Source organism: Priapulus caudatus, unplaced genomic scaffold, assembly GCF_000485595.1.
Source record: "Priapulus caudatus unplaced genomic scaffold, Priapulus_caudatus-5.0.1 Scaffold556, whole genome shotgun sequence".
Taxonomy (NCBI): domain Eukaryota; kingdom Metazoa; phylum Priapulida; class Priapulimorpha; order Priapulimorphida; family Priapulidae; genus Priapulus; species Priapulus caudatus.
In genome coordinates, this window is record NW_014577617.1 from 125351 (window position 1) to 141657 (window position 16307).

Genomic DNA, 16307 nt, shown 5'->3' on the forward strand with positions numbered 1-16307 from the left:
GGCACCCGCAGTTCCTCAGCCTCTGTGATGAGACTCAAGGTGACGCTTACTGAAGCCGCGCCATCGTCGAGATGTGGGTTTCTCGGGCGGCTCGCGCGGCACGTCGTGAACTCGACTACGGATGCTACACGCTGTCAGACGGCGAGCAACGATCGACCACTTTCAGCTTTCGCCCGGAGAACATCATCGCTCGTCGAGCTGTGCAGATGGAGGTCGCCGCCAAGGTCTAAAGCTCTGAACTTCTCCCCGACGAGGAGCTGAGTCAATCCGCGAGCGATAATCTCTCTCTCCAGGTATTGTTGTCTTTGTGGGAGGACGGGTTGGAGGGGGAAGGAGAGGAGGAGGGGCGGGAGAGAGAGAGAGAGGAGGATGAGTATCCTGCGAGCGATCATTCTCTTTTCTGCCGGTAGGGTTCGGGGAGAGAGGGGGAGCGCGAGAGAGAGAGAGAGAGAGAGAGAGGGAAAGAGAGAAGGGGAGGGAGGGGGAAGAGAGGAGGAGAAAGGAGAGAGGCGGTGAGGGGAGGAAATGTGGCGAGAGCGGTGAGGGAGAGGGAAATGTTGGAGAGAGAGGCAAAGTAATGGAGAGAGCGGGGGTGAGAGAGAGGAAGGAAGATGGACGAGAAACGAGGAATGAAGAAGTAAATGAGGGGAACAGATGGGGGGAGAATAGAGAGGGGAGAGGGAGAGGGAGAAATGAACTCCACACATCCTTCGATCGAGTAGACGTATATATAATATAGACGCGCGACCCTGTGACAGTAAACATCCTGCAAACCCCTCCGAGCACATCCGTACACGTGAGCAAGCTGCCGTCGTTCGTTAAGCTGTGCAAGAAGAAGCAGGAAGCACAGAGCCAGTGTGGCTTCATAGCGCCCCGCCTGCTCCTGACAGTAAACATGTGCGGAACCATCAATGTTTTCCTAGATCGAGAAGTCCACGAATTTCGATCTTGCATCGCGTCTCGCAGCTTTCCCCCGCTGTACATCACACCATCTATCACATGTTAAGCATACTATTCCGCTTTGTGTACGGCAGCCATTAAGTATTCTGCATTGTTAACCTACTACGTGGCTGACGCTATAGAAACGTCTTTCGTACTACTAGACCGGCTTTGACTATTTCATCCTTACCTATTACTTGTTATGTAGCCTACGTTTCTTTATTACTGGCTTTTTTATTAATGCGTAGATAGTCTTTCGTTCCTAGTCGAACGGAGCGAACCTAAATCTTGGTTCAACTTGGCCTCTCATTTCAAATAATGCTCTCTCCCCTCCTCCTCCACATTCCAGCCACATCCAATCCACCATTCAGCTAATCACGCCACTTGCATGGGAGACGAGGCATGCGGTGTCTGGTGCTAAAGCGGAGAGGCTTCGCGAATATTTAAATAATTCGTGTGTTACATAATAACATTGGGTGTCGGACCAACTATGGAAATGAAGAATCGTAAATCAAAAGATCGTGAAGGCGAACGGCCGCACAAATGTGCAAAACAAATATCCGCCTCCTCCGCCATCTCTTCTCTTTCGCTATCTGCTCTATCTCTGTCTTTGTTTCTTCTCCACCTCTCTCCTTTCTCGCTATCTCTTCCTCGTCTATAAGACTATAAGCTCGTTCGCTCTCGCACAGCAGGCATATAAACGACACGACGCACACTCTAGCGCGGGGTGTTGCTATCCCCCGCCGTGGAGGGAGCGGTCACGTGCATCCAGTTACGTATACTTCCAAATTCTTACTATGCGGTAACCGTAACTCCAACACGCTCCAACGCTAATCTACAATAAATATATATATATCGAGCGCTTTATTAGGCGGGTGTGATCCCACAAATTAATCTATGGTAGAGGACAGAATATCATGATGCGAATACCAATATTAATCGCTAATTACTAGTGCGCACTGCGTGTGTCCCTCAGCCCCGGGGATAGCATTACCCCTAGGCCGTGTTGTTACCGATTGTGGCGCCCTCTATCGCTGCAGATCGGGCCCCGGTCTCCGGCATCCGACAAGGTGACGGCCTTCGCAGAGCTGCTCATCGACGCGCTCAGCTCGTTTCATGCCCCACAATCGTCAAACGCGCAGACCGCAGTCGTGGCGTGGGCCTATATGGCTGATCTCCGACCTACAGCAGTCTGTCTCATAACAGTAAACGGAGATCCTGGATCCTCGCAATACGGTGTCGGCGAGGATGCCTGCGCCGCAGCGCCGCCGACGCAGCCGTGCGCGGCGGGCGCCACGCTGGCGCACCGCATCCGCTCGCGGAAGAGGGAGCGCAGTGCGTCGTGAAGCACCGACGCATGTCCGTGGAAGCCGATCGAGCGCGGCGGCGGACGTGGGCGCCCCTCGTCTACGGCGGGCGACGACAGCCGAATGCGGCCGGCGGACGGCGGCGGATGGAGTCCGCCCTCTGGGCCGACGGGAAATGGTCGGCCAGTTGAGGAACGGGGTTAAACGGCTAGCGAGACCGCCGCGAGGTGAGATCCGTTAGTGTTTGTTTGCGCGAACCCACAGAACACTACACGTAACTAGGCAGTCGCGTAATCGTAGTCTTGTCTAGTACAGAAGAGGAGGAAGTGATGGTGACGGGGGTCGAGATGTGGAGTAGGGTGAGAGTGGCTGGGGGGGGGGTGATGTGGAATAGGGTGAGAGTTGGTGGGGGGGGGTGAGTGAACATTAGGGTGGAGAGGTGGTGGGGGTTGTTTTTCCACGCCCGCCCCTCACTTTAGATCGTTCCGTATAAATCTAAATACTGTTGTGTTCGTCGTTCGTTAATTGTACATATTATACAAGTATCGTGAAATTCGTGGAGTCGGGACATCTAGCCAACCCAAGGAGACGGGAAAGTCCTGGCGTTTTCCGCAGGAGACGGAAAATCCTAGGCGGTTCGAGAAGAGACAGGAAACTCTTAGAAATTCCTGGTATATCGTGAGTCGTTTTTATCGATCCGCATTGTGTTCACAGATCCGGTTGGAGCTTCGACTCCCACTAGCGTTACGCTACGCTTACTCTGCGCCTAACCGTAGTACAGTCATCACTTAATCGAATCACGCTGCTGGTTCCTCGCCGATATGTGAGTCACTAATCGAACCGCTCGCCGATGATGTGATCACTAAATCGAACACCTCGCCGATTGTGATCGTGGACGTCAACAGAACATGCATCTACTGAAAACTTTATACGCCGTTCGTTCGTATAGTGGTCTCAGGGTGATCGACAAAATTTCTACATGGCACAAGTTCGAAATCCGTGAAATGCCGCGCAATCTTAGCTACGTTGCGGAAATTCGGTGTTGAATTCCTTGGGCAATGACCGTCCAGCAGGAAAATCTGCGTCGTCCATCTTTGGAATCTCTCGTCATCTTTCATCTATCTTTCTGGTAACGCAAACTTGGCCACAGCCCTCTCTCGCGATCAGGTACAGCGGCACTGCTTCTCTCGCGGAGGACGTTGATTTTTAGATTTACTGCTCTCTCGCGAGATCGTCGTCGCACTACCGGTTCGTAATCGATAATCTATATTTCTTTATCGAAGTTGTGACTCCCCGACCGACGTTGGTTTGCGATCTGTCACCGCAGACTGGGGGCGGCACGTACAGCCTGTGCTCTTATACTATATATCACATACATATATATCTATTATTCCTCCGGTCGCGATGTGACTAACATTGTTTATCTGAATGACTTCAATGACTGCTAGATCACTGGCGGTATTTGACTACCTCTCAAACCTGCTCAGACTGTGCGTTTACTATTATTTTTTTTTCACATCCAGAACGTGACCTTCCGTCCCTTAATAACTAGGGACACGAATTCTGTTTGATATATACGCCACAGAGTAGTCGATCGTGCGTCCGGTGTGTGATGTCCGCTATCCGCTACCGCCGTTGTGCAATCAGCGGTCCAAGAATCTAGTTTACCTCATTTACCACGTACCACTAGTTGAATGTGTGATTCTAGCTGTCGTGCGCAATCGCGTAGTTTTGGATAGGTATTTCTACAATTCTAGACGGTCGTTCGTTCGTCTTGTTTATTGTTTATGAATATAATAACAAACCCAAAAAAAAAAAAAAAACAAGACAACCGGCTTACGCTCTCCATATATACGTAGCCCGCCGCCAAGAGCATAGTAGTCGAACAAGCTAAAGCTCGATCGCCCCAGAGTGTAGGCCATATAATAGGCGTTTACAATACAGCTGCGTACGCGCGGGTTACGCGCACAACGAGGCAACCGTGGTGGAAAGTCACGCGTTGTAGATGCGGAGGGGCGGGCTCGTTACGTCATCACGCCGGCAAGCACTTCACGCGCGAACTTGTACGGAGATTTCGTCTCGTCTTTGAGACTTCGGTTCTCGATATGAGGGAATGAGGGAGGGGGGAGGGAGGGGAGGGAATAGGGGAGGGGGAGGGGGGTTGTTATACGCCGCGTGGACCTCACGATCGCTGTAATTCAATGGCGGCGCATCCACGACGGCGCTGTGACGTACGGCAGCAGCAGCAACTGACTACGTCAATCATACGTGACATGCGCGCGACAATGGTATGACACTCTCTTCGCTCTCCCCCTTCTCCGCTCCTACTCCCCTTTTCACTGTCTTCCTTAGCGCCTTTTTCTCACTTCCCCCCGGCTCCCTTTCGTCCCTCTTTCTTGTCCTGCCCGCCTCAAACACCCCTCTTCCCTTCCTCCCTTCTCGGTCTCCGCTCTCACTCCCCTCCCGCATTCACCCTCTCCTCTCCTCCTCCTCTTCCGTCTCCTCCCTCTCCTCCCTCCTCGCTTCTTCCTCGGCTCCTCCTGAACCATAGCTGAACCCTGCCACGGTGCCCTGCGGCCGCAGCATCGATCCACGTGATCGCATCAATCGCACCGCGCAACCGCCACCGCACCGCCACGGCGCACCCGCGCACGCGCACGGACTATGAAAAACACACCGCTGCGTGAACGAGGTAACAGCATCAAGGTCATGCAGCCATTATAGGTAGCTATAGGCAGCAGCGCTGCCCGTCTCCGCCAACTATTTCCGAAAGCACGCTTTGACTTGATAATCCGCGTTACACGCCGCGCCCACACGTGCGCTATAAATATCGCGTGAAGGAGGAGGGAGGGGGAGATGCGCGGAGATTGTCTGAAAGAGTTATAACTTAGTATGTAGAATGACCGTCATCACCACCCGATCTGCCGCAATCCCCGCGTCGCCGCTAGACATACCAGTGGCGCCGGAAGCGTGGGCCGGCCAGCCGCCCAAACAAATCCGGGACGCACGGCGCGAGTCGAGTTTAGGGAAGTTCCCGTTCCAGGGAAGAGTTGCCTGGAGTCCCATGTAGCGCGAACACTTCACAGCGTACAGCATGCGCGCTCGCGTACGCACACGCTTGCATGCGCTCACACCACCTCACTCGTTCACACGCGCAGCGTATATGTATATATATATATATTATCTGTATAGATTCATCTAAACTATTGTAATACGAGATGTGTCCAGTATAATATAATAATGAGAGAAGGTGATCGTGATTGTGTGTGAATGGGTGCATGTATGTTTTACGTGCGTACGTAAGCCGTGAGAATCTCTCCCTATAAGTTGTATTCCTAAATACACGACTAGTGACTAGGATGCATGGACGCATTCCTCCTGTACATAAACCGATCCTGTTTATTGACGTTTAGTGGCGCGCCGCGGCGTGTGTAATGTCGTGTGTGTGCGTGCGTGTGTGTGTGCGTGCGTGCGTGCGTGCGTGCGTGCGTGCGTGCGTGCGTGTTTGTGTGTGTGTGTTGTGTGGTGTGTGCTAACGACTCGTGCGCACTCTTGCTGCCTCGGCGATGCGGTGTGGCTCACTAGTAGCTGCCTTTTGTTTCAAGTACATTCGTGTAAACTTGCATGTGTCGTGTGTGTCTACAGGACGGCCCCTACATCAGCGCCGAGGAGGCGGTGGCGATATACACAACGACGGTGCACTGGCTGGAGAGCCGCCGCTTCTCTCCCATACCCTTCCCCCCGCTCTCCTACAAACATGACACCAAGCTGCTCATCCTCGCCCTCGAGAGACTGAAGGAAGCCTACAGGTGAGTCAGGGGAGGGGAAGAGGAGGGAGGGGAGGGGAAGAGGAGGGGAGGAGGAGGAGGAGGAGGAGGAGGAGGGTGAAGGGGAGGGGGAGTGAGAGGCGGGAGACCGAGAAGGGGAGGGGAGGGGAAGAGGAGGGTGTTTAGGCGGCAGGAAAGAAAAGGAGGAAAGGGGAGCCGGGAAGTGAGAAAAAGGGTAAGAAGACAGTAAAAGGTGGAGTAGAGGGAGAAGGGGGAGAGGAAGAAGGAGGTGGTCATACATTGTCGCGCGCATTCACTATATTGACGTAGTCAGTGACTGCTGCTGCGTCGTCACAGCGCGTCGTGATGCGCCGCCATGACATTACAGCGATGTGAGGTCCACGCGGCGTATCAACCAACCACCCCTCCCCCTCCCCCTATTCCCTCCCCTCCCCTCCCCCTCCCCTCTTCCCTCATAGAGAACGAAAGTCTCAAGACGAGACGAAATCTCGTACAAGTTCGCGCGTGAGTGCTGCCGGGGTGATGACGTAACGACCACGCCCCTCCGCATCTAACAACGCGTGCTTTCCACCACGGTTGCATCGTTGCGGCTAACCGCGCGTACGCAGCCTGTATTGTAAACGCCTATTATATGCTACACTCTGGCGATCGAGTTTAGCTTGTTCACTACTATGCTCTTGCTACTATATATAACTAACCGTTTCTATCAAAAAATGAAACAAACGAACGAACGACGTCTAGAATTGTAGAATACCTATCCAAAACTACGGCGCATGCGCACGACAGCTAGAATCCACACATTCAACTAGTGTACTGTAAATAGGTAAACTAATTCATTGGACCCTATTGCACAACGGCGTAGCGGTAGCGACAGCACACACCGGCGCACGTCGACTCTCTGTGGCGTATATATCAAACAGAATTCGTGTCCGTAGTTATTAAGGCGGAAGGTCACGTTTGTAGTGAAGAAAAATAATATTAAACACACAGTCTGAGCAGTTGAGAGGTAGTTCAAGATACCCGCCGTGATCTAGCCAGTCATGAAGTCATTCAGATAAACAATGTAGTCACCATGCGACCGAGAATATAGATATATATGTATGTATATATAGTAAAAGGCACGGCTGTTACGTGCCGCCCCATCTGTCGGTGACAGATCGAACCAACGTCGGTCGGGAGTCAAACTCATAAAGAAAATATAGATTATCGATTACGAGCCGGTAGTGGACGAGATCTCGCGAGAGAGGCAGTAAATCTAAAAAATCAACGTACCTCCCGCGAGAGAAGCAGTGCCGTGTACCTATCGCGAGAGAGGGCTGTGGCCAAGTTTGCGTTACCAGAAAGTAGATGAAAGATGACAAATTCCAAGATGGCCGACGCAGATTTTCTGCGTGACGTCATTTCCCAAGGAATTCACCGAATTTCCGCAACGTCGCTAAGATGCGCGCATTTCACGGGATTTCGAACTTGGTGCCATGTAGAATTTTGTCGATCACCTCTGAGACCATATACCGAACGAATCGGCGTATAAAAGTCTTCCAGTAGTGCATGTTCTTTGACCGTCCACGATCACATATCGGCGAGCGTGTTCGATTAGTGACTCACATATCGGCGAGCGTGTTCGATTAGTGACTCACATATCGGCGAGCGTGTTCGATTAGTGACTGACTGTACTAACGGTTAGGCCGCAGAGTAAGGTAGACGTAACGCTAGTGCGGAGTCGAAGCTCCAACCGTATCGGAACACAATGCGGATCCGATAAAAAACGACTCCACGAATATACCAGGAATTCTAAGATTTTCCGTCTCTTGTGACGCTAGGATTTTCCGTCTCCTGGGACGCCAGGATTTCCCGTCTCCTTGGTGGCTAGATTTCCCGACTCCACGAATTTCACCGATACTGTATAATATGTACAATAACGAACGACGAACACACAGGTATTTAGATTTAATACGTAACCGATCTAAACGTGAGGGGCGGGCGTGGAAAACAACCCCCACCACCTCTCCACCCTATTCCACATCACCCCCCCCCCACCACCACCTCTCCACCCTACTCCACATCTCACCCTTCACCATCACTTCCTCCTCCTTCCTGTACTGACAAGACTACGATTACTCGACTGGCCTAGTTCTTTAGTTTTCTGTGGGTCGCGGAACAAACACTAACGGATCTCACCTCGCGGCGTCTCCGCTAGCGTTTAACCCTTTCTCAACTGGCCACCATTCTCCCGTCGCCAGAGGGCGACTCATCGCCGCCGTCCGCCGGCCGCATCCGGCTGTCGTCGCCCGCGTAGACGGTGGCGCCCCCGTCCGCCGCCGCGCGCTCGTCGGCTTCCACGGACATGCGTCGGTGCTTCACGACGCACGGCGCTCCCTCTTCCGCCGAGCGGTGCCGCGTGCGCAGCGGTGGCGCCCCCGCGCAGGCTGCGTCGGCGGCGCTGCCGGCCGAGCATTCCTCGGACACCTTCATGCCGAGGATCCAGTCTCCGTACTGTATGAGCAGACTCTGTAGGTCGGAGATCGCCATCATAGCCGCCGCCACCGACTGCGGTGTGCGCGTTGCATTGTGGGGCATGACGAGCTTGAGCGCGTCGATGAGCACGCTCTGGAAGGCCGTCACCTTGTCCGGATGCCGGAGACCGGGGCGATCTGCAGCGATAGAGGGCGCCACAATCGGTTAACAACACGCGCCTAGGGGTAATGCTATCCCCCGGGCGTGGAGGGACACCGCAACGTGGCAGCACTAGTATTAGGATTAATATTAGTTATTGCATCATGATATCTGTCCTCATACCATAGATTAATTTTTGTGGATCACACCCCCTATATAAAGCGCTCCGATATATATATATTTAGTGTTAGGATTAGCGTTGGAGGTGTTGGAGTTACGGTTACCGCATGAGTAATAATTTTGAAGTATACGTCAACTGTATCACGTGACCGTCCCTCCACGCCCGGGGGATAGCAACACCCCGCGCCTAGAGTGTGCGTGTGTGTTTATTATGTGTGTGCGAGAGCGAACGAGTTATAGTCTTATAGACGAGGAGAGAGATAGCGAGAAAGAGAGAGGTGGAGAGACAAAGACAGAGATAGAGCCAGATAGGAAAGAGAAAGAGAGTGGGGAGGGAGGGATATTTGTTTTGCACATTGTGCGGCCGTTCCGCCTTCACGATCTTTTGATTTACGATTCTTCATTTCCATAGTTGTCCGACACCAATGTTTATTATGTAACACACGAATCACTTATAAATATTCGGAGCCTCTCCGCTTTAGCACCAGACACGCATGCCTCGTCTCCCATGCAATGGCGTGATTAGCTGATGGTGGATTGGATGTGGTGGAATGTGGAGGAGGAGGGGAGGGAGGCATTATTGAAAATGGGGCCAAGTTGAACCAAGATTTAGGTTCGCTCCGTTCGACTAGTGACGAAAGACTTCTACTGCATTAATAAAAAAAGCAGTAATAAAGAAGAACGTAGGCTACATAAAGTAATAGGTAGGCTGAAATAAGTCAAAGCGGTCTATAGCGAAAGACGTTCTATAGCGTCAGCCACGTAGTATGTTAAAATGAGATAATTATGGCTGGTACACAAAGCGGAATATATGTAACATGTTATAGATGGTGTGATGTACAGCGGGGAAAGCTGCGGGACCGCGGATGCAGATCGAAATTGTGAGACTCATCTAGGAAAACATTGATGGTTCCGCCATGTTTACTGTCAGGAGCAGCGGGGCGCTATGAAGCCACACTGGTCTGTGCTTCCTGCTTCCTTCTTGCCAGCTTAACGAACGACGGCAGCTGCACGTTTACGGATGTGCTCGGCAGGTGTGTTTGCAGGATGTTTACTGTCACAGGGTCCGCGTCTATATATATATACGTCTACTCATGAAGATGAGTTCATTTCTCCCTCTCCCTCTCCCTCTCTATTCTCCCCCATCTGTTCCCTCATTACTTTCTGTCATTCTCTTTCTCGTCCATCTTTCCTCTTCCCTCTCTCTCACCCCCTCTCTCTCCTTCACTCTTGCCCTCTCTCTCCACATTTCCCTCTCCCTCACCGCTCTCTCCACATTTCCCTCTCCCTCACCGCTCTCTCCTTTCTCCTCCTCTCTTCCCCCTCCCTCCCTTCTCTCTTTCCCTCTCTCTCTCTCTCTCTCTCTCGCCCTCCCCCTCTCTCCCCCAACCCTACCTGCAGAAAAGAGAATGATCGCTCGCAGGATACTCATCCCTCCTCTCTCTCTCTCTCCCGCCCCTCCTCCTCTCCTCCCCCTCCAACCCGTCCTCCCACAAACCAACAATACCTGGAGAGAAGAGAATTATCGCTCGCAGGATGCTCAGCTCCTCGTCGGAGAAGTTCAGAGCTTTGACCTTGGCGGCGACCTCCATCTGACAGTCGACGAGGTTGATGTTCTCCGGGAAGCTGAAGTGGTCGATCGTCGTGCCGTCTGACAGCGTGTAGCATCCGTAGTCGAAGTTCAGCGTGCGCGCGACGCCGAGAAACCACATCTCGACGATGGCGGGCTTCAGTAAGGTCACTTGGTCTTCATCACAGAGGCTGAGGAACTGCGGGATGCCCTTGGCGAACTGCATGACGCGGTTGATGCCAGGCTTGACGAGCCGCTGCGCTATGTGGTCGGCCATGCTGCCCGTGAGCTGCTTCGCGTCGCCATGGTCACCGATGATGCGGCGGTAGCTGCGCGCCTCCTGGTGGTGGGAAGGGAGAGGGGATGTTAGGTAGGGTGGGGAGGTAGGGTGTGGAGGAAGGGGGTTAGAATAGAGTGGCCGTTACATCCACTATCAGTGTCCTAGTTACTGGGGAAACATTTACGACACATTGACTGCAACCTAAGAGACTTTTACATACACTTAAGAGGGGATTGCTGCTGGGGACGGTTGTGGCGCACTCTGGTGGCGGCGATACGTACCAGATACTCCCTCTGCTTGCACAGTAGGTCGGGCAGGCGTTCGTCCGAATACTCGTTTGTCTCTTTATGCAGGATGAGCAGTTTTCGAGCCAGCTCGATGACGTCACTGCCCGCGATGACGTCATCGCGCGCAGTGTGGTTCGTGACGTCACCGCGATCGTGATTCGTGACGTCACCGCGCTTCGTGACGTCGGCGCGGTCGACGACGACGACGTCGGCGCTCGTCAGGTCGATAGCGTCGTAGTCATTCTGGTAACCGTTGGTTAAGTGCCGCTGCATGGTGACATCACCCTCGACGGCCTGAACCTGTTGTGCGATCTCCATGTTTTTGATCTTGAGCTCCTTCGTGTACCGGCCGATTTTTATCGCTGCAAGATGGCGCAATCGTCGATGGTGAGTCATCAATTAGGAACGCGTAACTGATAAATCCGACATGGAGGACAAATCGGACAAGGTCAGAGTCTAAACGGCCACTGCTAACGACCAAGTAACCCAGAACTAACATACGATACGATACGACACTATACGGTGCGCAGCGCTACGATAGGATGCGCTAAAACGCTACGGTGTATCGTGACGCAACGCAATACAACGACATAATGACCAACAATGCTGTACGATACAATACAACGCTGTATGATACAATAGAACGCTGAACAATACAATAGAACGCTGAACAATACAATACAACGCTGCACAATACAATACAACGCAGCACGATGCAAGTAGAGTCGAGTACAACAACAATATGCGCGTACCTCCTTTGGACATGCCGACTTGAAGACATTTCTTGTAGCGGCAGAACTGACATTTGTTTCGGCTGGCACCCTGTACCATGCACTTGCCGTCTCCGAAGATGCATTGGAAGTCAGGCGTCGATTTTTGCGTGCACCGCCGAAAGAAACCCTGAAGAGCAAAAAAGGCCCCGAAAGTAGAACGGGGTAGAGGAGGGGGGGGGGCAAGCGTGAATTTGGTCCGAGGCTATATAACTATAAATACTTTATCATCGTCGGGCTGTTTTTTATTACGTGATATTTTTGCGGCGGTAAGAACTGTGACGTGTAACTTTTTGCTATTTTTTATGTCAGCGGGTGGAAACTGGCGCAGGAGTGATTGCGATTCCCAGAGCATCGTAGCACGAGACTGGCTGCGCCTCCTAGTACAGCATCCTCAATATCAGCTACCTGCGAATCGACATCGTGTGCGTGTGTGTGCGTGCGCGCGTGCGCGTGCGTGTGTGTGTGTGCGTGAGAGTGGGCGTGCGTGCGTGCGCGCGTGTGTGTTCGCGCGCGCGCGTGTGTGTTGGTTTGTGTGCGTGCGTGCGTGCGCGTGTGTGCGCGCGGGTGTGGGCGTACGTGTTCGTTCTGGAGTTTGTTCGTAAAGCCTCAATAAATTGGTAATAATCGATGCGATTCACTTCACGGAAATATCAAATGCTTCGTCTAGAATGATGTCTAATACGTGTTCTTATAGGAGAGGGAAGAGTGAGAATGTGTGTGTGTGTGTGTGTGAGAGAGAGAGAGAGAGAACTGAGGGAGTGAGGTTGAGAGGAAAAAGACACAGAGAGAAATATTGGCGATGGAGAGGGAGAGAGAGGAAGAGGAAGAGGAGCTAAACAGGGAGCGAGCGAGAGAGAGAGGAGAAAGAGAAAGAAAGAGAAAACGAGAGAGACTGACAAACAGAGGGAGAGAGAGAGAGAGCGCGCGAGAAAAAGAGAGGGGGAGAGAGCGCGGAGAGGAGAGAGTGAGAGAAAAAGATACATAGAGAGAGAGAAGAGAGAAGAGAGAAGGAGGGAGGGAACGAGAGCCAGAGACAGGAAATCCGATGTCAACCCGGGAGGTAGACCCCACACGGGAAGTCGAACGACCGCTAGAGATGACCTCGTGGCCATCGCGACCACGCATGCGCGCGCGAAAGAAGTTAGCGGGGCGTGGCACGTGTGACGTCGCTCACCTTGCAGCCCTCGCACGTGTTGACGCCGTAGTGCATGCCTGATGACTTCTCCGTACAGACGCTGCATGGAGGCAGCACGTTGTACGCAGACGTAATGTACGTCTCGCCCTTCTTCTTTGGTTTCGACGAGTTCTCGAAGGGAGGCGACTGCGACGGAGGGCTGTAGTCGCTGCGCGGCGAATGAGACGGCGGGTTGTACTCCATGCTGACCATATTATTCTGAAACAAGAGAGCATCACGAGGATGAGTGACGCGCATATACGCCGCCATACTTGCGTTGTCTCGACGAAAATAGAAAGACAAATCATTTCGAAACATCTACATCATTTTATTACGCTTTTTTATCATCTATATATATCACAATCAATAAACATTGTAATTAATAAATAGCATCAACTGTAATTATCACGAGTAAATAATAATAGTGAATAATCTATTATTATTCACTCCTGTAATTATCACCTGCTATTTATAGCAGGTTATATTAAACAACTATTCGCATTGTTTGAAAAGAATGGCGAAGTATTTGAAGAAATTTTTCGGAAACTACATTTGGGAATTACACAAGCATATTTCGCCACGTTGTGTGTGTGTGTGTGTGTGTGTGTGTGTGTGTGTGTGTGTGTGTGTGTGTGTGTGTGTGTGTGTGTGTGCGTGTCGATTTCAGCAAAGTGTTTGCGGCTCAGCACAATGCCCATGGACTGACCGTCCTTGCTATTCGTACATAAGGTCAGTCGAGCGCGTGTGACCAAGCGCTAAAACATGTCGATGCAGATCTCTTTATACTTTAGATGTAGATCTTCGTCTGTCGACCTTTCTTGTTTGTTGTCCGGAAATATTTAGTGCGTGGGCCTATACGTGCGGTTTTTGAACAATCTTGTCACAGCGATATGAACTATGCAAACGCCCTAACCCCGTTTCACTTCATGTTACATAATTTATATACGTTACACACAAACCGCGGGTCAGTTGTAATATAGGCGACACGCGTGTACTAGTGGGCCATGGAGAGAAACTCTCGAGTAAACTCGGCCGATGTTCTAGCTTTCTCGACCCCTACCACATATATATATATATATGTGTGTGCATGTGTATGTGTGTGTGTGTGCGTGCGTGCGTGCGTGCGTGCGTGCGTGCGTGTGTGTGTGTGTAGGTGTGTGTGTATGGGAGGGGGTGCGCGTGTGTATGAGCGTATGTGTGTGTAGGAGTGGGGGGAGGTGTGTGTGTGTGGTGAGTGCTGTTGTCCGGTTCGCTAAGGGTGAGCATCAATGCTAAATACATGGCGCGTGGATCGAGGCCGGGTGACCTGGCCATGACTTACTCACTGATCGCGATGTCCCAGATTTGCCTGTTCCAGAATCGCTGCGATCCTAGTGTTTGTGTCAAATCTATCCCCATGTTTGTGTCAACCCTGCCTGTCCTAGTGTTTGTGTCAAATCTATCCCCATGTTTGTGTCAACCCTACCCCCACATTCGTGTCAACCTAATCCCATCACGTACGTCCGATCTCGATCCCGGAAACGACAAACCCCTGCGCCGCCGTCTTTGTCGTCTGCTAACCCGTGTTTGCGTTACCGTGGCGACAGGTTCACGGCGGAGGAGGCTCGTGACCTCATTCAGCGCTACCTGACGGAACATCCCGACCCGAACAACGAGAACATCGTCGGCTACAACAATAAGAAGTGCTGGCCGCGCGACGCGCGCATGCGCCTCATGAAGCACGACGTCAACCTGTGAGTGCCGGCGGGGGCAGCGGGAACCGGGAGAGGGGAGCGGGGTCCGGCGGGGGGCGGTGGGAACTTTGTAAAAAGGGAAATGGGCTCTGGCAGAGCTGGTGGTAACTGCGCGAGAGGGGAGCGGGCCCGGCTGGGTGTGATGGAACCGCAACTGTGTGGAGAGAGAAAAGCGCATGGACATATATTCGCCGTTGATCATACATCGATCTTACTGGAGTTTCATGACTCCGGGAGTGAAAAAAACGTGAACGCTCGGGGGGGACCGCAGCCGACCAACTGACTCGCACATTCGCTTGTTTCAGCGGCCGCGCGGTATTCTGGGACATCAAGAACCGTCTGCCGCGCTCGGTGACGACGATCGAGTGGGACCACAGTTTCGTGTCCGTGTACAGCAAGGACAACCCCAACCTGCTGTTCAACATGTGCGGCTTCGAGTGTCGCATCCTGCCCAAGTGCCGCACCACGTTCGAGGAGTTCACGCACAGGTAGGGGGCGCTGGCAGCAACGGTGAGAAACTCGGAATGTCGTCGAGCGTCGAGGGCGCGATTCCGAGTCTAGTTCCCGTTTATTGTTGTTGTTGTTTGTTTGTTTTTTCGAAGGAACTAAACGAAATTTAGTAAACTTGACCAAGGTTGCTTAAGCTTGACTGAACTGTACTGAGCTGAACTGACCTAACCCTAACCCTAACCCTAACTAGTCTTAGTAGTAACTTTATGAAACTTAGTTAAACCTAATTAAAGCTTAACGTGACATTAAATATCACTGTAGCTGACCCAGCTTAACTTCAACCCGGCTTAACATGACTGAACTCTTTACTGAGTAACGAGTTTACGTGGCGAACATCACACGGTCCACGCATTCGTGAGTTCATATGGTTCGTTCACGTCGCAGGGACGGCGTCTGGAACCTTCAGAACGAGGTGACGAAGGAACGAACGGCGCAGTGTTTCCTGCGCGTCGACGAGGAATCGATGTCGAAGTTCCACAACCGCGTTCGACAGATCCTCATGGCTTCCGGCTCCACGACGTTCACGAAGGTACGAACACCCCCCCCGTGTTGTTCCCGAACGGCGCACTCGATCTCGGTTGTTCTTCCCCGGAAATCGGGGATCTGCCAATTGGCGTCCGTCCGTTTAGCGATTGGACGGTAGCGCCGCCCAGTCATCGTCGCGATGAGGCGGTTTTAAAAACACTGCTTAACGATAAAGTGCGGAAAAATTCGGACGACGTTAAAAGTCCGGAACGATCGCGTGATCGAATGACGCTCGCGTCCTATTAACCGTTCCGTTGTTCGTTCCGCACAGTAAAAAAAAATACACGAGGGCTCGGGGCGATTTAGCCCCCGAAATGCCAAAAAGAGCCCCGGAAATGCCAAAAAGAGCCCCCGTGAATTTGCATAGAGTTCAATGCAAAGTTGCAAACCAAATTTTAGAGTGCTATTTTCATGCACGCGAGCTTGAAAAGTAGCCCCCGAAAAATAAATTCTATTTTTTTACCTGGTTCCGCAGATCGTGAACAAGTGGAACACGGCGTTGATCGGGCTGATGACGTACTACCGGGAGGCGGTCGTGAACACGCAGGAGCTGCTAGACCTGCTCGTCAAGTGCGAAAACAAGATACAGACGCGCATCAAGATCGGACTCAACTCGAAGATGCCCAGC

The 16307-nt window shown here is 52.1% G+C and overlaps 1 protein-coding gene across 1 annotated transcript in view; it reads left to right on the forward strand.

Annotated features, from left to right (window-relative positions):
* Positions 1 to 27: 27 nt before the first annotated feature.
* LOC106811609 (pre-mRNA-processing-splicing factor 8-like) overlaps positions 28 to 16307 on the forward strand; it is a gene marked incomplete in the record, with an annotated part of 49936 nt that continues 33656 nt past the window's right edge. Inside the window, 12 exon segments of the mRNA XM_014815309.1 lie at positions 28 to 73; positions 759 to 889; positions 1980 to 2274; positions 2961 to 2965; positions 5892 to 6055; positions 8441 to 8712; positions 10586 to 10722; positions 12943 to 13073; positions 14498 to 14644; positions 14950 to 15132; positions 15539 to 15683; positions 16155 to 16305. Coding sequence (XP_014670795.1) covers positions 28 to 73; positions 759 to 889; positions 1980 to 2274; positions 2961 to 2965; positions 5892 to 6055; positions 8441 to 8712; positions 10586 to 10722; positions 12943 to 13073; positions 14498 to 14644; positions 14950 to 15132; positions 15539 to 15683; positions 16155 to 16305 — 1807 coding nt within the window.